Source organism: Aythya ferina (assembly GCF_964211825.1).
Source record: "Aythya ferina genome assembly, chromosome: 2".
NCBI lineage: Eukaryota > Metazoa > Chordata > Aves > Anseriformes > Anatidae > Aythya > Aythya ferina.
In genome coordinates this window covers 149,271,884-149,291,966 of record NC_140297.1, presented here as the reverse complement: position 1 = coordinate 149,291,966, position 20,083 = coordinate 149,271,884, and the positions used below count along the sequence as shown (strand labels likewise).

At 42.6% G+C, this 20,083-nt stretch overlaps 1 protein-coding gene across 3 annotated transcripts in view; it reads left to right on the top strand.

Annotated features, from left to right (window-relative positions):
- ATAD2 (ATPase family AAA domain containing 2) overlaps window positions 1-15,328 on the top strand; it is a 29,968-nt gene extending 14,640 nt beyond the window's left edge. For 2 of the 3 annotated variants that reach the window (XM_084508418.1, XM_084508420.1), the window contains exons 15-28: window positions 726-816; window positions 1,244-1,558; window positions 2,504-2,630; window positions 3,608-3,791; window positions 4,787-4,972; window positions 6,767-6,896; window positions 7,044-7,240; window positions 8,387-8,546; window positions 8,902-9,015; window positions 9,112-9,261; window positions 10,324-10,578; window positions 11,266-11,399; window positions 12,364-12,492; window positions 12,642-13,494. In XM_084508418.1, coding sequence (XP_084364544.1) covers window positions 726-816; window positions 1,244-1,558; window positions 2,504-2,630; window positions 3,608-3,791; window positions 4,787-4,972; window positions 6,767-6,896; window positions 7,044-7,240; window positions 8,387-8,546; window positions 8,902-9,015; window positions 9,112-9,261; window positions 10,324-10,578; window positions 11,266-11,399; window positions 12,364-12,492; window positions 12,642-12,722 — 2,253 coding nt within the window. In that variant the 3' untranslated portion in view covers window positions 12,723-13,494. Of the gene's footprint in view, window positions 1-725; window positions 817-1,243; window positions 1,559-2,503; window positions 2,631-3,607; window positions 3,792-4,786; window positions 4,973-6,766; window positions 6,897-7,043; window positions 7,241-8,386; window positions 8,547-8,901; window positions 9,016-9,111; window positions 9,262-10,323; window positions 10,579-11,265; window positions 11,400-12,363; window positions 12,493-12,641; window positions 13,495-13,917 lie in introns of those variants that run through there. The other variant, XM_084508419.1, reaches the window with a different exon arrangement.
- The last annotated feature ends 4,755 nt before the right edge of the window (window positions 15,329-20,083 follow it).

Genomic DNA, 20,083 nt, shown 5'->3' with positions numbered 1-20,083 from the left:
TATGGTCAGGATGATACCACCAAGTAGTTAATTCTGTAATCAAACCTTTCATTCCCAAAGTTGTACCTGTTTGCTTAATTATTTAGTCCACTTGGGCGCTTTCATCATGAAGTTGTGTTTTTGGTCTCAATCCTTCACTTATGAATGAATAGGGCACGTGTTTGCATTTGATTGTGCCCCGGATCAGCGGTAGTAGTTTGAGTCATAATTATTTTCTTTATAGTAATTGTAGCAATTTGAGACATTGTGCCAGAAGTGCATTCTGTGAATTTACTGACTGAAAAGCAAATGTGATGAACTAATGAGACTGTCACAATGAAAGCTTGCTAAATGTTAGAGAAGTTTTTTGGACAACAAAGAAATGCTTCTGGATAAATTTTTCATTACAGTATTTTCCTCTGGGTCCTTAGGTCTCCTAGTTTGGAAACTTGTTATTGAAGCTATAAATGCCTTTTCTTTCACTGCAGGTTCCTAGAAAAAAGTTAAGTGTAACAAGTAAGAAATATTCAATTTCCTGGTTGAAAATGCAGAGTGTATATTAAATAACTGTAAAATACTTGGAAGTTGAGCAAGTAAGAAAAGCGTATTAACAGACGAGGGGTTTTGAGGGAGGACTGTTTTTGGTTGTTTTTGTTGGTTTTTTTTTGCTTCTTGGTTTGTTTGTTTCTTGTTGGTATTTTTAAGGAAAACTTGGACAAGCTAAAATGCAATGATTTTGCTTCCAGGCTAGAAAAGAAATTTTCAAGATTCATACTCGTGACTGGACCCCTAAGCCACCGGACATGTTGCTTGATGAACTAGCTGAGAAATGCATTGGTAAGACTGAAACCAAAGTGGATTCTTGCTTGTGACCAAGCTGTAAAGAACCTTAGCTTGTAGCAGGCAGTACCCAAGCTCTTGTGCGTTGCTGCACAACTAGTCAAGGAGGCAGCTGGCACGCCTTCCTAGCAATCAGAGTTAGATGCTTTCATCTATTTACTCTTTGTTGTCGTTCCTCTTGTTGTCTGAGAACATGAAATGGTTCTGGGGCATCTTCCTCAAGAGTAGATTTTTTGATGAGGAGTCTGCTTCAGCTGCATAAGCGCAGGATATCAGGCAGTGAGCAACGTGAAACTTCCCTGCAGAGCAGTAGCACTTTGAACTCCCTGTTAACCTGTTTGGTTTTGGCATTACAAATTCTTGAAATGTTGCATGTTGTAAACCTGGGCCTTGACTGATGTAACGTTTGATTTTTGTTTGTTAGGATACTGTGGTGCGGATATCAAATCCCTATGTACTGAAGCTGCTCTGTGCTCTCTGCGCCGATGCTATCCTCAGATCTATGCAAGTAGGGAGAAGTTGCAACTAGACGTTAATTCTATTAAAATAAAACCAAAGGACTTTTTCATGGCTATGAAGAAGGTTGTTCCAGCTTCAAACAGGATCGAGGCTTCACCCGTACAAGCACTATCGCCTATTTTCAAGCCACTTTTTAAAAGATCAGTAGAGAATATTTTACAAGTTGTGCAGAAGATCTTCCCGCATGCACTGCTTGCGCTAAAGAAGGACCGAGAGCAAGGTATAACCACAGCATCCACTTCTTCATAATTCTGCTAAAGCAAAAACTTGTGGTTTGTGCAATCAACTTAAACCTTTCAGACATAATGATGGTAGAATTTTATTATTTGCATGTGCATGTCTTTCTTTTGGGCATGTCTGGAATATAACGCGTAGGTTTTATTCTGGATTCGAAACTGAAATGCCAAATGGAAGCTCTGAATGACTCAATACACAGTAAAGGACGATGCGTTCTCTACTGAAGCATCCTGCTTCTGACGGCAGCTAAGATAATTAGCATTTGTAGAGGTTGACTTGAGGTTTGAAGTATAAGGCACCTATTTTTCTTTAAAAAGCAAAAACTCAGATATTTGGAGGGGAAGCACTTCTAGGTCAATGTTTCTAATTCCTTTCTGAAGAATGTCAGGACCAGGATACAAGTATAACTGGTCTAAGCTAAATATTGTTTTAGCTATCATCATTTTTAACCAGTCTCCTAATTTAAATGTTTGTGGATCGTACTATACACGTGCACGTGAGATCAGTTAGCATTGATACTTACTAGATGAATGGAATTCTGTGGCCATCACCTCCTTAATCCCTGTGCTTTCATTGTGGGAACCTCCTCCAGAAAGAAATGTGTTTTTTTGTTTGTTTGTTTGGTTGGTTTTTTTTTAGCTATTTAGCAACTGCAGAAATTGTTAGTAATCTCCTTTATTCTAAGGGGGAGAAAAAAATCACCAAGAGTAGCGTACCTTATACGTACACATCAGTGGGACTTAGTACAGCTTTGTAGGGCCTTGTGCCATCTCCTTAGATCTGTGGTGGGATGAACTCTAGGAAATAGCTTTCAGTGTGTGCTCTCAAATGAAGAAAGGGTTTTGGCACTGATTTAGAAGCTGTATTAATGTAAGAGAAAGAGACACGGGCTATTCAGGAAAGTTAACAAACCTCTTTTGCCTTTCAGACCATTTAAATCCTATTTTACAAGATGATATGTTCGACAGTGATGACGATGCATCCTTGGTTTCTGGAGATGAATTAAAAGATGGAATGCCTGACGGACCAGAGAAAAAACGCCTCTGTTTCAGCAGGTAAAGAAAGATAGATCCCTGTTACGTTTAAATTCTCAGGTCTGCTGAGTCTTTGTAAACAGTTCCAGCTGTTAAAAGTGCGAGGGGTGGTAGACGAAGGGGTAACATCAAGTTTGTGTGTTGAAGGGGTGCTTGGTATTCACGAGAAGAAAGGGTGAAGGGACTAAAGTTGTAATGAAGTTGCTCTGAATGACCAAATTGAAAAGCCCAGGCTTCTCTTCCTAAGCCAAAGTGATCCGTAGACTACCAGAACACGTTGACTTAATCCATGGCATTCTTTGAAAGACTCAAGACCACATAAATGTCCTGTCTGTCCTTTTAGCTAAAAACACCCCAACTTTATGGGTTTGTGTTGCCACCTTTTGCCCTTCTGTTTTCCAGGATTGTTAAACCAGGAGTGAATTATGTAGCAGAAAGAAAACTGAGAAATGGCTTGTTAAAACACCTTGAGAAAAATTTGAACGGTGTCTTTATTTGTTAAGCCACCAAGTTGTGTTAATCTTTTGGTATTTTAGTATGGAAGTCATACAAGCCCACAGTTGGGAAGTTAGATCATGTTGTCGCAGCTGGATCAGTTATTTTTCTCAGTTTCTATTGCTGTGCTGTCCAGAAGATTTTCTGTCCTCTAGAGCAAGGCTAAGTCTCGAGCATCTTTGATTTAAGCCAGCAAAGGTACAGCCTGATTGTAGTGGGGAAACAAATGCTCCTCGCAAATTTATTTCCTAGTAGTAAAGCAAGATTGCAGGGATATTAATTTGCAGTCTTGGTTTAGTAAATTATAGGAAACACAAGGGAAGAAGATGAAACAATTGGAATGACTGAATAACTTAACTGGAAATGTTACACGTATTTAATGTACCGCTGCCATTTGGATTATTTGGGGAGGGAAAAGAAAGTCTATAGGAAAAGTACTTGGAACATCTGTGTGTCTATTCAGCACCTCACTTATAAACTTGTTTTCTTAACTCTTGTTCTAGGAGTGCTTTCTGCGAACCAACATCATGCCGGCCCCGTCTGCTAATAGTAGGAAAAGAAGGGTATGGCCAGGTTTCTTACGTGGCACCCGCAGTGTTGCACGCTTTGGAGAAGTTTCCCGTTCACACCCTGGACCTTTCTATTCTGCTTACAAAGGTTGCACCGCCAGAAGAAATCTGTGGACAGGTACCTTTTTTCTTTTTCTTCTCATCAGATTCACTGGCTGTATGTAAAGGATCAATCGAGTTGCAAGTAAGGTGAGCAAAATTCATTGGTAGTGGAGGTGGCCTTGTTTTAATGTGCTAGGATGTTTGCTTCTGTCTGAAAATGCCCTTTTCTTTTAGACAGAACCACAAACAGTCTGGATGTTGTACATGTCCACGTTTTCCATACCCAATTTTACAGTGAGGATGTTGCTAGCAGCTCAGGAAGCTGGGCGGTGTTGCTAATAAACATCTCTTTGTGGAAAGAAATGCTGCTCATCTCACTGGGATCCAGAAAGTAGTTCTTATTGCCTCCTAAGACTGTGTGCTCCCAGTAGATGGCTCTGTATCAGACTGCATGTCGGCTGCTTTTTGTAGCCTTCTTTTAAATTATATTAGTAAGGCAACCAAGGTTTGGGGCTTCTGTTTGTTTTGTTTTCACACGGACAGACACAACTTGTGCTGTTGCAGTATGTGCAATGAAAGCATTAACATTCACAAAACACTTCATTTGCACGCTGATGTGGTTTTAACTAGAAAAAATGAACAGATTTAGTGTTTTTACTTTTAGGCAGGAAATCCATTTTACTGTTTGGCATCACTACCTTAAAATATTTTTCCCTTTAGTGGAAACTTTTGAGAGCCATCCAAGTAAGGACAGATGTGTTACACGACTGAATACTGATGTGTCCCATAAGAGGGACATTTATTTTCTTTGTGATGCGATGATTGTGGCTGTGGCCATATAGCTACGGTGTCTAGCCACTGCCTGAATATATCCTTCCCATCTTCTGACTAGAGTTCTCCGAATACTGATCATCTGAAAGGGTGCACAGAGAAATTCCTTATGTGAAAGGATGCTTGCCACTCTGTTCACGTAGTTTCATTTCATGGGGCAGTCCGATGGCTATGTAGCTGTGTATTAACAGGTTATTCTACGTGTTTTAGTTTTCTTACCCAAGCTTTTCTTTTCACTAGCTGATCCGAAATGCTCAGAAGACAGCACCAAGCATAATTTATGTCCCAGATATCCATTCATGGTGGGACAATGCTGGACCTGCCTTGAAATTTACTTTTCTAACTCTACTACGTAACATTCCAGCATTTTCGCCAGTTTTGCTGCTTGCTACATCTGATGTAGGTCACTCAGATCTCCCAGAAGAGGTATTTGTCAATACTTTTCTTACTATTTCTTCAGTTTCTTGTAATTTATGAATGCTTTCAGCATCAAAATGCTGTGCTTTGTTAAATGCATGCTGTTATTACTCAGGCACCCTAACAAATCTCGTAAAATTTGCTTAGAGAAAAAGAATACTGTGAAAGCATCTGCTTAAGGTCAAGCAAGTGACTTTCACCCCCTTCTCACGCATGCAAATAATAAATTAATACAATAATTCCGGTGGCTACAAAGTGGTTCAGTCAAGAATATGCAGTGCTTGAAATGACAAGAGGATGTCTTTACTGAAGAAATTTCTTCTGACAGTCTGCCATTCCATGCTATGTTGGGCAAACTGCTAATAATGCAATTTAGTAGAGAATTGAAACGCTTTGATTAAAAAAAAAAAAAAATCAGTTTCTTTCTTCATATAGGCCAAAGCTTTCCAAGCTGGAAAGCTGAGTTCCAATTTCTGCTAAAGTAACTTTGGAATCGAATTCTAGTTGTATTCCTAAATAAACTGCAGTAAAAGTACATGCAGAACTTCACTGACTTCTGAGAGTTTACATGAAGGGAAGGTGCCCAAAACAGGAACACACTGTTCTCATTCGGATTATTTTGTCTGTTATTGGGGGAAGAGAACGGGTCTTACCTAGACATGTTTATTATCAACTGCTTTGAAAGTGCTTGAGTTCCCACAGAAGTTTTTGCACAGGTTCTAAATTCCTTCTAAAATAAGTAGTGAAATTCCTTACTGTCGTGGTTTAACCCAGCCGGCAGCTAAACACCACACAGCCGTTTGCTCACCCTCCCCCCTCCCTCTCTGGGACGGGGGAGAGAAATGGAAAGTGAAGCCCGTGAGTTGACATAAAGACAGTTTATTAAGACAGGAAAATAATAATAACAATAATAACAATAACAATAATGATGATAATAGTACTACTACTAATAATGTGTACGAAACAAGTGGTGCACAATGCAATTGCTCACCACCCGCTGACCGATGCCCAGCCTAACTCCGAGCAATCCAGCCCTCCTCCCCCCATCTAGCCACCCCTCTATATTGTTTAGCATGACGTCAGATGGTATGGAATACCCCTTTGGCTAGTTCGGGTCACCTGTCCTGGGTCTGTCCCCTCCCAGCTCTTACTGCACCCCCAGCCTGCCTGTTGGCAGGACAGAGCAAAAGTCTGAGGTGTCCTTAGCTTGGTATAAGCACTGCTCTGCAACAATTAAAACATCGGGGTGTTATCAGCACTCTTCTCATCCTAAGCCAAAACACAGCATTCTACCAGCTACTAGGAAGAAAATTAACTCTGTTCTAACTGAAACCAGGACACTTACCTACCTTTTAATACTAGAACTTGAAAATGGAGGAAGACGTAGAGGTACTAGCTACTTCAGACACCTTTTGGTACAGAAATAAAAACTCAGCAAAAAGCCCTCACTTGTCTGCTGAAGCCTTTCTCTTCCCTCTGTAGCCATAAAGGTTCTAACTAAAGGATGCAGCAAGGCAAGTAAATACAAAGGAAGCGATGTTGGATGTGGTGAAAGCCATTACTTTATCAGTGTAGCGTACAATCCCTTCACCGAGATTTAATTCTCCAGGTGATTCTTAAAGGTGATATTTGAATTTGCCGTGCCAGCCTGTGAGCATGTAGCCTTTTAAGGCCAGGAAGATAACTTTTTCCAGTGTGTGTTCTTCAGGTTATTATTAATTTTAAAAAGCACTCGTCTTTTTGGAATAGAATATGAGTTTTTGTGGCCTTAAATCTGAAATGTCTTTCCTCCTTCTGCTTTAGATCCAGAAATTATTTAATAAGGAGTTTGGAGAAGTTTTCAATCTTGAGTTGCCTGGTAGGGCAGAGAGAGCAGCTTTTTTTGAGGACCTAATTCTAAATCAAGTGGCTAAGCCTCCTGTAAAGAAAAGAGGTGAGGAGGATATAAGAAGTACATCTAAAACTTTCCTAAGTTACTAGCTCTTTGGGATTTGCTTTGGTGGTCGTTTTCTGTCAGTAATTTGTCATATGCTTGTGTTTGAGTACTGTAAATTGGCTAATTTTTCCTGATTAATTGAAGTTCATCGGACATTGGAAGTCGTGCCTGTAGCACCAGCAGCTGAGCCTCGGAAGCCACAAGAGGAAGAAGTAGGGATGCTGGAGGAGGAAGAGGAGGATACCTTGCGTGAACTTAGAATTTTCTTGAGGGACATTACCCACAGACTTGCCACTGACAGACGTTTCAGGGAATTTGCAAAGCCCGTTGACCCCCAGAAGGTAAACTAGTGCTGATCTGTGTGTGTCTGTAACTTCTCAGTGTTCGTATTTCTCAGCGTTTTGGGGAAGGTTCAACTTTGTTTTTAGGGCTGCACTATTGGGATTTTGCAAGAATCAGAGGCAGTGCTTTTACTTCTGCTGACTCTCAAATGTCTCTTACTGGATTGTTTGCTGAAAGCCCTGGTTTCATGCTAAAAAGCTAGTCCAAATGCCAACACAGTTTGCTCGTGAAAAGGCTTTGATATGTAGGCATGTCACAGCACAGAAGAGCGCAGAGATCTTTCCTTTTAATTACAAACAGTATTTACAGGACTACTTTAATGAAGTCTAAAGGCCTTTATTGGACTGTCAGTTCCTGTGGGAACAGGAATAGGAGCAGCAGTTTGTAAAAATAAGTTTTGAGATCCTGTTCTCTGTTTCATCTGGAACTCCTCAATAGGAATCAACCATAAGTGCAGTGTGTTTTCTTTTTCCTCCGATTGGCTGCTTAGAGCCCTTTTTCTCCTTAATTTATTAGATAAGCCTAAACTAGGGGCGTATATTTCAAAGACAGATGTAACTTGAATATACCTGCGGATCAGCAAAGTCCTCTTCGTGTGGGCATCCACTGGCTTTTCTTCCCCTTTTCTCCTGGGTTCTTGAGCTGTGAAAAATCTAGACAGATCCATATGTCCTCATCTGAACTAGTCATGAGGCTCCTATTACGGTCTGAGGGAAGAAATCAGCACCTCTGGGCCCAGTTATCTCATTCTAAAGTAGATGCCTGCACTAGGTACTTCACAGGTGCAATGCATGCACCTTTTCCTCAATGTCGATAACAAAGAGAATGTTGGATGGCTTACTCAGCTTTCACTGTTGTGATTTTCTGAAGCAAAGTGAAAAGAATCTCCCACCCTCAGAGTTTCTTCTCTACCGTGAACGTGCTTCTGACCTCCCTGCTTCTTGTTGTCCTCTCCTAGCAGCTCTAATGCCAGTTGAAAGAGCCCTTCCATTTTTGAGAAGCAAACTGGTTAATTTCAGCATCTTCCGATGCATCGCAAATGTTCAGAGTTTTTAGGAAGTCGTTTATGTAAAGTTTTCAGAATAATTTTGGCAGACAGTGTGCAAGGTTAAGAAAACCTCTGAATGCTTGTACTTGACCTGCAGGTACCTGACTATGCCACGAGGATTAAAGAGCCGATGGATCTTTCAACAGTTCTGACGAAAATTGACTCGCGCCAGTACCTCACTGCAGGAGACTATCTAAAGGACATCGACCTAATCTGTAACAATGCCTTAGAGTACTACCCAGATCAAAGATCTACAGGTGAGGATGTGCTTTTTAGCCCTAGTTTAAAAAATCTGTCGAACGTAGAGATGGATAAATGCTGTGTGCGGACAATAGACTTCGGATGGATTAGATGATTTTGGACGTCCACAGAGAACATCTCTTAGCACATTGTAAATATTTGATCATTTTGCTACTTGGGCATGGAATTGTGATATAAGTGTTCCCAAGGAACTAGTGCTTTTGTTTTAATTAACTTCTATGTTGTTATGCTGAAAATATTCACTGAGAGAACCTTTCGGAACCAACCTCTGAAGAAAGCAATTTTTTTCTGTGATCCAAACAGTTTCATTGGTTGGTAGACAACATTCAGTTAAAGTCTGTAAAATTTCAGATCGTCACAGAGCCTATGTTTTGCAAGACACTGCATATTCAATGGTGAGGAATGAAATGGAGACAGAGTTTGGACGACTTTGTGAACAAATTAAAGAATCTCGTGAGAAAAGAGGTACGTGCTTTAACGCTAAGGATTTTAAGACTTGTCTCTGCATTTGTAACTGAAAATGCACGACGAAGACCTTTGGTATCTATTCTTTATTGCAAGGTCGCACCTCTCCAGCGTGTGCTCCATGCGACAACTCCAAGTCACCACAGCAGAACCCTGCTCCTGAAGACGACAAAGCAGATGAAGAGAGTAATGAAAATGAGGAGATGGCAGCAGCACCTGTAGATGCCAGTACACCCATTTCTAATGGCAAGTTGCATTTTATTCAGCTGCTCTTGTCATTCCTACCTTCTCTGTTCTTGAGGTGCAACAGGTGTCTCTGATGCCTGGCTCTTTATCCCAGAGGTATTTTGTTTTCAAATTTACTTCAAAATGGGAGAGAGAAATCCAGAGGTCATTCATTCAATATAGTTATGAATTAAAGTTCAAAGAAAGTTGGTTTACAATATAAAAAAAAAAAAAAAAAAAAACAACTTTGATGGCCCAATTGACATTTAGTCGCCCCTGAATTGCTAATTTTTGAGGTAAAAAACATCGTGGATGGCAGTTTCTGAATACTTAACTAGTTCTTAATTATGCACAATGGTATTTTTACCCCCACTCCACCCCTCCCTTCCCCAAATGCTAAAATCTTAGCTATCTCATCCTGTGATTCCCAGTTGAAGGAGGGAAGTCTAACTAGTGAGAGTGGGAATTTTGCCATGGACTCCACACATATCCTTTTGCAATACTAGATGGATACTACGAAAGTTGGGCAAAACCACAAAGTCTGTTTTTTCACAAAAGGTTTACCGAATCAGGAAGCATACGAGGTATAAGTCTTCCCGTTTTTTCTCCTTTGAATATTCCCTTAAAATTGTCTCATTAATTAAACTCTTCCAAACACGTATTCAGCTTTGGAAGTCTTCAGCTTGATACCAGACTCGAAGGAGAGCTTCTTTCCAGAGGCTTTTATGATGTTCATCTGTATTAGTTCATGTAGTAAGACAGTGACTTTATCAAATAACCTCACGTTGTATTAATACTGCCCATCCAAAGTAAGAGTCCTCAGCATGTAAAATCCTGAAAGTGACTGTTTAGTGAATGAAATTCCGTAGCTGTGTGTGTGGTTTGTTTGCTTGTTTTTAATCTTAATAGCAACCTGACCCCATGAACTTTCAACTCTTTTCTCAGCATATGTAGGGATATAGGCAGTGGCAGCTCAGTTCCTCTGTTTTCCTTGTCAGTCGAGTAAGATGAAGATAACGTATTTTGAAGAAAGAATTCTTTTGGTTATATTTTGGATTATTTTTTTATGCTGTCTCTTTGTAGGTGCGTCAGAAAGAAAGCGCAGAAGGAACAACTGTGCGCGTGCTGCAGCAAAGAGAAGAAGGAGTTCTCAATTTGATAAAGAGAACAGAGTACCAACAGGTGACCAAAACGATAGTGCTGAAGAAGAGTTTGTGGAAAAACATGTTTCTGACATATGTCAAGTGAAACTGAACACTGAAAAGGAAAGCGCTAAGCTTTGTGGATATTCGACACCAAGATGGGGAACTATAACTAATGAAAATCCAAGTTCAAATGGTAAGGGAGAAGTCCAACAGATCCTTTAGCACCTTATTCTTGCTGAGGAGGATTGCACTATTTCTTAGCCTTCAATTTCACTCTATTTTTTCTGTTACAGCTCTCAAAACTCATCACACAGCTTATTCCGTAATGATGTTGCTCCTCTAATTGTGCAAGCCAAGCCCACAGGTTTCTGTAGGTGCTGGTGTTTTGATTCTAAAGTCAGTTTTTTTCTAATGGTACCTAACTGAAAGCCAGCAGTCACTGACAGTCACTGCCATTCTTTTATTGTACGAGGTGCTTTCCAATAACGAGCAGCTTAGGTGAAAAAGCTGCCCTTCAAGATGCGTGGATCCAGAGTAACATGTGGAATAGGAGACTTAAGCCCTATGTTGTACTCTAAGATGTGTTCCCTAACCTGAATTGGCAACGTGACTCTTTTTTTCCACTATTAACCTTTTCAGGAGTGCTTTTTGTTTGTTTGTGGGTATTGTTGTTTGCTTTTTTTGGTCTTAGTTTCTAATTTTCATGGAGCAGTGACTGTAGCTGGAAAGAAGGGAGAAGCCAAGTATTTCTCAGTGAAGACGCTAACAATTCTGTCTCTGTATTTGCAGAAGGAGACTGTTTTGCAGGTACAGGATACTTCACTGAGACTGTACTCTAGATAAACAGAAAACCTGACTGAAGAAATTTGTGTCCTTCCAGATTCCTGGGCATTTCAAGCGGTGACTCCTGAACGTTCTTGGGAAGAAGACCAGCAACAGACAAGGGATGAGAACACTGTAAAAGTTCCTGCAGAGACAGACTACGTAGTTATCGTGGATCGCTCTGAGCTCAAAGTATGTCTCATTTCAGCTTTCTTTTAATGCTCAAATAGGACATATTCCTGCGACATGTGAAATTGCAAATTAAGCCCATTGTTAACCAATGCCAATTAAAACAATTAATTGGAAGGACATATAGATAGTGAAATCATTCAGCCTGTAATGCACTGTGACTGTTTAGTTTCCACAGCTCGTGTAGATTTCTGTAGGCTACCATTTGCTTCTGGTCATCTGCAGCTACATACTCGCAGGCTCACACAGCTAATGGACAGCTGTGGCAGTGGAAGAAGGTGCTGCCACTAGCTCGTCACTGTTGCTGTGCCAGAGATGATCATCTCTGCATCTTTGGTAATAGAAATGACTGTGTGAGAGAGAGGTGATTGCTCCAAGCAGTCACTTTGCTATTTACCCACCCCTGAATTTAAAGATAGGATTGAGCAAACGAATCCACCTTTGCTCTGGGCGTTTGAGCAATCTGTTCTGCCAGCAGAGTTGTAGGCATGGCACACGTGGGTAAAGGTAATCACCTAAGGGTGCTTCCTTTTCCAGCTGGCACAGCTGTATCTACAAGATCTGCAGCCTTTTTACAGTGCCCCGCGCTGCTGCAACGCTTCTCGAATGAACTGCAACAGTGGCTTTGCTGTGGCAGCAGCTGTCCTACAGCGAGGATCGTGTCATTCCCTGCTGCTTTGGGAGCAGTCGACTTGCAATTACGACCATCGATGGGATAGATTGATTAGTAGTAAAAGATTGTCCGAAATTTCAGCCTTTTCTTTCTCTGAACTATGAAAAATTAACTCCTTTCCCTGCTGAAATCTCATGGGATATTTAATCTGTGTGTCACATTTTATTTAATAGCGAAAGAAAAAGTAGGATGTCACTTGTATTGTTACTGTTCAACCTCTGAAAACATACAGAGCGTATTCAAAGGATCTTGTACTATTCTAAAGTTGTTGCTTTGCTCCATTGTTGTCTTCAGAAACTGTTACGCTTTGTCACTAAGATAACGAAGAGATTGGACATATATCACCTGGAAAAAGTGTATGGAGTCATTATTCAGTGTATTTACAACCATCGAGAAGACTACGACAAAACCGATTTGGTGGAGGTAATTTTTGTTTTGAATTCTAGCACTTTCTGTCACTGTTAGGCAGTATTTGTGTGTTCTGGAATATCGTGGTTGTTTAGCATTGCTCGTTACTGCTTAGCTGTCTGTGCGCAGACGACAACAACAACAGTACGACTTCTCCCTTTCAGTCTGGAAGACGTTTCTCCATCTTGCAAAACCATTGTTATATTTGGCATAATTGTTGGCAGTTTCTGCAGGAAAAAGCTTGAACTTGAAGACAATGAATGGGTCCACCCACACAGCCCTTTCAAAGCAGTTAACCTTAGTCTGTCAGTAGTTTTCCTTGAGAACCATTTTGGGAGCGGGAGGACTACGAAGGGAAGGTGCTTTTCTAAGTCTTTCACTTGCTCTCTCTCCCTCTACAGCCAGTCATGCACGGTGATAGCAGTTGTTCCATCCTTGGAGAGAAATTTAAGTATATAACAAGAGTTTGAGACTTCTCTCTAGTCACACTCTAATCTCTTTTTAACTAATGCCCTTGAGCATCTGTCACTGGGGAGATTTCTGCCTGTGCCAGTTTTACACTGAGTCGAATTCTCTGGTCTCTTCCTGTAAAAGATGATTTCTGAGTTGTCCGAACTCCTCAGAAATCTGCGTGAGGCGTCCATGGTCCAAGTCAGGTGTCCCCAGTATACGCTGGATATTCACTCTTCACATTGAAGATCCTTGAACCCATTTATCTTAGAGTTGCTCGTGCTTGAGAACAGATAAAATGTGTTGTGCCGATCAGTCTGCCTTAAAAAGAGAGTGCCTCTTTTTTTTTAGGCACTGGTCACCTCGCTCTCTTCTTCCACATCTGATAAAGAGTTAGAACGGACACTCTGTTCTGCCTGTGAGAGGATTATTTAGATTCAGGGAGGCCGCTCCTGAATAAAAAAATGAGATCTTTTAGCTCGAGAAGGGATTTATTTATGTTATCTCATGGCCTGTGAACTTTTGTAACTTAACATTTAATTGAAGTATTAAAAGTTAAGTAGCTTTCTTGGTTTTCTATTTCTTCCTTTAGCTTCAGCAAACAAATCTCTCCTCTTCAGAGTGCACGGTACAAGTTAGTCAGGAGCGTGCTCTACTGTATGGAGAGAGAGAGAACTGAAGGAGTAATTATTCAAAGTCCAGAAATTAACTTGAGCTTGTTGTGGCTTCTCAGGAACTGTTTCTTCTTTCTAATTGTTGTGAAACCGCTGCTGAGAGAGATCCATATAGTTGATATCCTCCTCTCTCTTTTGGATGTATAAGGATGCCTCTGAAGCTAGAAAGGGTAATAGGCCGTTGTGATGGTGGTAGCACACTGTTTGCTAAATATTACTAACCATGTATTACAAATTATTTATTTTTGTAGTAATAGAAAGTGTTCTTAAGCTTTCATTTGTGCTTACTGCTATTTTGTCTTTTTTTTCTTCCTAGGAAATTAAGAAAGAAATCTCAGCCTTCTGGTCCGACACGTAGTCTTCAACATACTTAATTTTTACTCTCCAGAGGCTTTTGTTGCACACTGTTCTGTTATTTGTAAACAATTTAGTAAATAGTATCTCATATAGGTATATAAAATTTCATGTATAGGTATTTTAAGATATTTTAGGTCAAATAAACAAATTTGTTTTTCTTAAATATATTTAAGTACTTTTATTTGATATTTTTAGCTATTTATTATCCTCTCTCTCTATGTATATGCGTGTATATGTGTATGTATATAGCATGATAAATAGCAAGCTTGGCAGAAGGAATGGAATATACACAGTCTTTTGAAATCACAGGACATGACTTTCATTTCCATTACACAACACCTTCATTTTCCATCTTCTTTTTATCGGAGCTACTGCTGACAGTGCCTATGTAACACTGTAGATTTGAACGTCTTTCGGATACTGCCAATACCTCTTTTTAAAAGAAAATGACTGAAAACTGGATAGACTTTTAACGTACTTTGTCAGCTCTTCAGAATATATTTTTCTGAAGTAACCTGTGGTGCTCTTTATTCCACTGGACACTACATAAATGTCTTAAAAGAAACCTATATATGAAACGCAAATCCTTCAGAAACCTCTTAGTGCAGTTTAGTGCAGGAGGTACTTTTATGTCCTATAAAAACTTGTAAACCTCCTTGACCTTAGTGCAGGAGGTATCTTTTTTTATAATTTACTGATATCACCTTAAAGGGCTTTCATAGCGTTAACACGCTAGAGAAAGGATGTGGGAGAAACACTGTCCAGAAACACAAGATTTTTGCCTATTAAAAGTAAACGACACAAACTGAAGCAAAGCAAGAGTCTTGCTTCTAACAATGACAGTGTTACTGATACCAGAGAATACCATTTTAATATGAAAAACTAGTTACAAGAAAGCCTTATAGTTGAATAAATTGTTTTCTACTGACCTGGAGATAATTATATCTATTTATTTTCATAAAAATGAATATATTGCTGGTGATAAATATATTTAAATATAAACAGAAAGCAATATTCTGTTTGAAGCATACCTCTTCAACCCAGCAGAGAAAAATTTCTCTGAATTTCACAGATACTTAAGGCAGGAAAGGTTTAATTTTTTTGAAAATAAGATTCTGTATCAGCTGTGCTAAAATACGCAGCAGGATATGTTGCTGTTGTGTTGTCACATCACGTACACAACACCTACTGATGGTGAATACCATCTCTATGCAATGCAATCTATGCTTTGCAATGTCTTCGTCTGTTTTTCTTAAGAAAACTGAAACACACGTGCAGCTTTTTAGCATCTGTCCCAATATCAGTGTAGTATTAAGAATTTTTTCTTTCATGTGTATTGTTTGGCTATAATAATAAAAAGTGAGCCACCATCTGCCACCATCTGTTTTGTTGTTGTCATCGTTTTTTAATATTACACTTCAAACTGTATAAACTTTAAAAAAAAAAAAGTTTGTGAGCAGCTTACCCCATTCTTGTTGTCTTGGTTGTATGTCAAAGGCAAACACAGGAGGAAGAAAAATATATATGGAGAATTTACATTTTAATGTATTATTACATTGAAAAGGTAATAAAGGAGTCGACCTCCTTTTTCCTTAAATTCTTCTTTAACTTGGTTAATATGTCACAGATTTTTAGAACCACAGAACCATAGAATATCCCAAGTTGGAAGAGCCCCCTAAGGATCATCGAGTCCAGCTCCTGGCACTACACAGGTCTACCCCAAAATTCAGGCCATGTGACTAAGAGCACAGTCCAAACACTTCTTAAACTCCGACAGGCTCGGTGCAGCGACTGCTTCCCTGGGGAGCCTGTTCCAGTGTGCGACCACCCTCTCGGTGAAGAACCTCATCCTGATGTCCAGCCTGAACCTCCCCTGCCTCAGCTTGGCACCATTCCCTCAGGTCCTGTCACTGGTCTCTAAAGAGGACAGATTGGTGCCTGCCCCTCCACTCCCTCTCCTGGTACAGAACTGGCTGGAGGGCTGTGCCCAGTGGGTTGTGGCTAATTAAGTCCAGCTGGCGTCCCATTCCAAGTGGTGCCCCCCAGGGGTCGGTACTGGGGCCTATCTTGTTTAATACCTTTACTGATGACCTAGATGAGGGGATGGAGCGTACCCTCAGTAAGGTGGCAGGTGACACTGTCGTGGTTCTGCTCGAGTGGGCAGCCGAGCTCCACCACAGCCGCTCTCTCCCTCCCCCTCCTCAAAGAGGAATGGGGAGAAAATATGTGAAAAGGGCTCAAAGGTTGAGATAAGGACGAGAAAATCACGCAGTAATGATTGTAACAGGCAAAGCAGCCTCAGCGTAGGGAGATAGTAAGATTCATTGCTTATTACTAACAAGCTAGAGAAGTGAGAAACAAAGGAAAGAAACCAAAAGCACCTTCCCCCCCATCCACCCTCTTCCACCTCCTCCCCCCGAGCGGCACGGGGGAATGGGGGTTATGGTCAGTCTACAGCGCTTCTTCTCTGCCGCTCCTTCTCGGTCACTCTCGTCCCCTGTGCTGTGGGGTCCCACCCACGGGATGCAGTCCTTGATGAACTGATCCGGCGTGGGCTGCCCACAGGCAGCAGCTCTTCCAGAGCTGCTCCAGATATGGGTCCGTACCACGGGGTCCATCCCTCAGGAGGAAACTGCTCCAACCTGGCTCCCCCATGGGCAGCAGCTCCTGCCAGGTCACCTGCTCCACTGTGGTCTCCTCCACGGGCTGCAGCGTGGAACCCTGCTCCACCGTGGTACTCCATGGGCTGCAGGGGGACATCCTGCTTCACCATGGTCCTCACCACAGGCCGCAGGGGACTTCTGCTCCGGCGCCTGGAGCACCTCTCCCCCTCCTTCTGCACTGACCCTGGTGCCTGCAAGGCCGTTCCTCACTCCTCTCACTCTCCCAGCTGCTGTCTGGCGCAGCGTTTTTTTCCCTGTCTTTCCCTCTCACAGAGGCACAAAACAACATCGCTTATTGGCTCAGCTCTGGAAAACAGTGGGGCCCTACCAAACATGGGGCAGCTTCTAGATCCTTCTCACAGAAACCACCCCTATGGCCCCCTGCCCCCAAAACCTTGCCACTACAGACACCCACTACAGACACCAAGCCGGGAGATAGTGTCGACCTGCTTGAGGGTAGGGCGGCCCTTCAGAGGGCCCTGGATAGACCGGACTGCTGGGCTGAGCTGAATGGGGTGAGGTTTACCAAGGCCAAGTGCCGGGTCCTGCACTTTGGCCACAAGAAGCCCATGCAATGCCATAGGCTTGGGGCAGAGTGGCTAGAAAATTAGGAAGAGGAAGGGGACCTGGGAGTGTTGATCGCTGCTCGGCTGAACACAAGCCAGCTGTGTGCCCAGGTGGCCAAGAAGGCCAATGGCATCCTGGCCTGCATTAGAAATACTACAGCCAGCAGGATCAGGGAGGTGATCGTCCCCCTGTACTCTGCTCTGGTGAGGCCGCCCCTCAAGTGCTGTGCTCAGCTTTGGGTCCCTCAGTCCCAGAAGGACATCGAGGCCCTGGAGCGTGCCCAGAGCTACGAAGTTGGGGAAGGGCCTGGGGCACAAGTCCTGTGAGGAGCGGCTGAGGGAGCTGGGGGTGGTTGGTGTGGGGAAGAGGAGGCTCAGTGAGACCTCATTGCTCTCTGCAACTGCCTGAAGGGAGGTTGTGATGAGGAGGGGTCAGCCTCTTTTCTCAGATAACTAATGATAGGACTTGAGGAAATGGCCACAAGTTGTGCCTGGGGAGATTTAGATAAGATATCAGGAAAAACTTTTTCTCTCTGAGGGCAGTGAGGCACTGGAACGGCCTGCCCAGGGAGGTGGTGGAGTCGCCGTCCCTCACGGTGTTCAGGAAGCGCCTGGACAAGGTGCACGAGCTATGATTTAGTAGCTTAGTAGGTAGTAATGATAATAGAAGGATGGTTGGACTAGATGATCCTGTGGGTCCTTTCCAAGCTTGTGTTTCTATGAGTCTTTCATGAGGAAGCTGTAGACCGCGATGAGGTCTCCCCTCAGCCTGCTCCTTTCCAGGCCAAACGGGCCCAGTGCCCTCAGCCGCTCCTCATATGTCTTCCCCTCAAGGCCCTTCACCATCTTCGTAGCTCTTCTCTGGACACTCTCCAACAGTTTAATGTTCTTTTTGTACTGTGGTGCCCAGAACTGCACACAGTGCTCGAGGTGAGGCCGCACAGCGCAGAGCAGTGCAGGACAATCACCTCCCTCAACTGACTAGCAGTGCCGTGCTTGATGCACCCCAGGGTATGGTTGGCCCTGCTGGCTGCCAGGGCACACTGCTGGCTCATACTCAACTTGCTGTCAACCACAACGCCCCTAGATCCGTCTCTGCAGGGCTGCTCTCCAGCATCTCATCGCCCAGTCTGTACATATAACCAGGGTTGCCCCGTCCCAGGTGCAGGACCCGGCACTTGCTCTTGTAAAACTTCATGCAGCTGGTGATCGCCCAGCTCTCCAATCTGTCCAGATCTCTCTGCAAGGCCTTTCCACCCTCAACAGTCAACAACTTCACGTTGAGTGTCATCAGCAAATTTGCTCAAGACACCTTCTAGTCCTACATCCAGATTGTTTATAAAAGCATTGAAAAGAACTGGCCCTAAAACGGAGCCCTGGGGACCCCACTGGTGACCAGCCACCAGCCTGATGTAGCCCCATTTACCATAACCCTCTGAGCCCTACCCGTCAGACATTGTTCACCCATCGTATGATGTTTTTTATCTATGCTTGACATTTTTAATGGGATTGTGTATATGGGTTGCTTATCTTGTTCTCTAAAATGACTTTTTGAGAAATCCTTTATATAATAAACATGAAGTTGAGGAATCACATACAAGACAGGTGAAAATAACTTCTGAGGTGCTCAAAAGAGTACACACCATAAAAATATCCATTTGTGCTTCCTAGCTTTTTTCCTCATCTGTTAGAAGTGCATTGTCATCTTTCTCCTGTGACTGCATTCTACAGGGCTGAGTTTTTGGGATGCTAGCTAGCACTCCTGAGCACATTACTTCAGGTTTCTAGGCCAGTCCAATAAGCGTCTTCCACCACTGAGGCACCAGAATGAATATGAACCAGTCCTTTTTGTTAGAATTGTAGGGGTTGGAAGGGACCTCCAGAGATCATCGGGTCCAAATCCCCTGCCAAAGCAGGTTCCTTAGAGCAGGTTGCCCAGGTAGGCATCCAGACGGGCCTTGAATATCTCCAGAGAAGGAGACTCCACAACCTCCCTGGGCAGCCTGTCCCAGTGCTCCGTCACCCTCACCGTGAAGAAGTTCTTCCACATGTTGGTGCGGAGCTTCCTGGGCTCCATTTTGTGGCCATTGCCCCTTGTCCTGTCCCCACAAACCATTGAAAAGAGGTTGGCCAAATCCCTCTGTCTACCACATCTCAGCTATTTATACACACTGAGGAGATCCCCTCTCAGTCTTTTCTCCAGGCTGAACAGCCCCAGGTCTCTCAGCCCTTCCTCACAGGGGAGATGCTCCAGGCCCCATTATCGTCTTTGTTGCCCTCCGCTGGACTCTTTCCAGGAGACCCCTGTCTTTTTTGTACTGGGGAGCCCAGAACTGCTGGACACAGTACTCCAAGTCTAACTTTTCTCAATTGTTGCAGGATCTATCTGTGCCATATAAACCATGGAGCTTTCTAGGTAAACACTGGCAAATCGTGAGCCAGGTGCAACTCAATGCTGACGTTTCCGTCAGTGTGTGAGGGGTGGCAGCTTTTTCCAAGACTGACCTACACCTGGCACCTAGTCTTCTGTGTTTCAGTAGATGTACAGAAAGGAACAAAGAGCTGTGTTGTTAGCACTGTATTTAAAAAGCTACCATGAAGAAGATGCCTGTGTTGAGCGGACAACAGGAAGCTTTCATTGCATCTCCAGGCAAAGGAGAGGAAAAAAAAGTATCACTAAGGCAAAAATGTGTTTCTTCTTATCCACTTCAAGACGATGTTGAAAACCTGGGATCCTAAATGCATCTTTACCTATGGAACCACAGTCAGCTCATTGCATTGCAACTGGAAAATTTCATACTTAAAAGGGAATGACAGGCAATGAGGAAGCAGGAACGTTCCTGGCATCAAAACTTTTGCTCTTCAAAGTTTTGGGCAAACTTCTTCCCGTTATTAG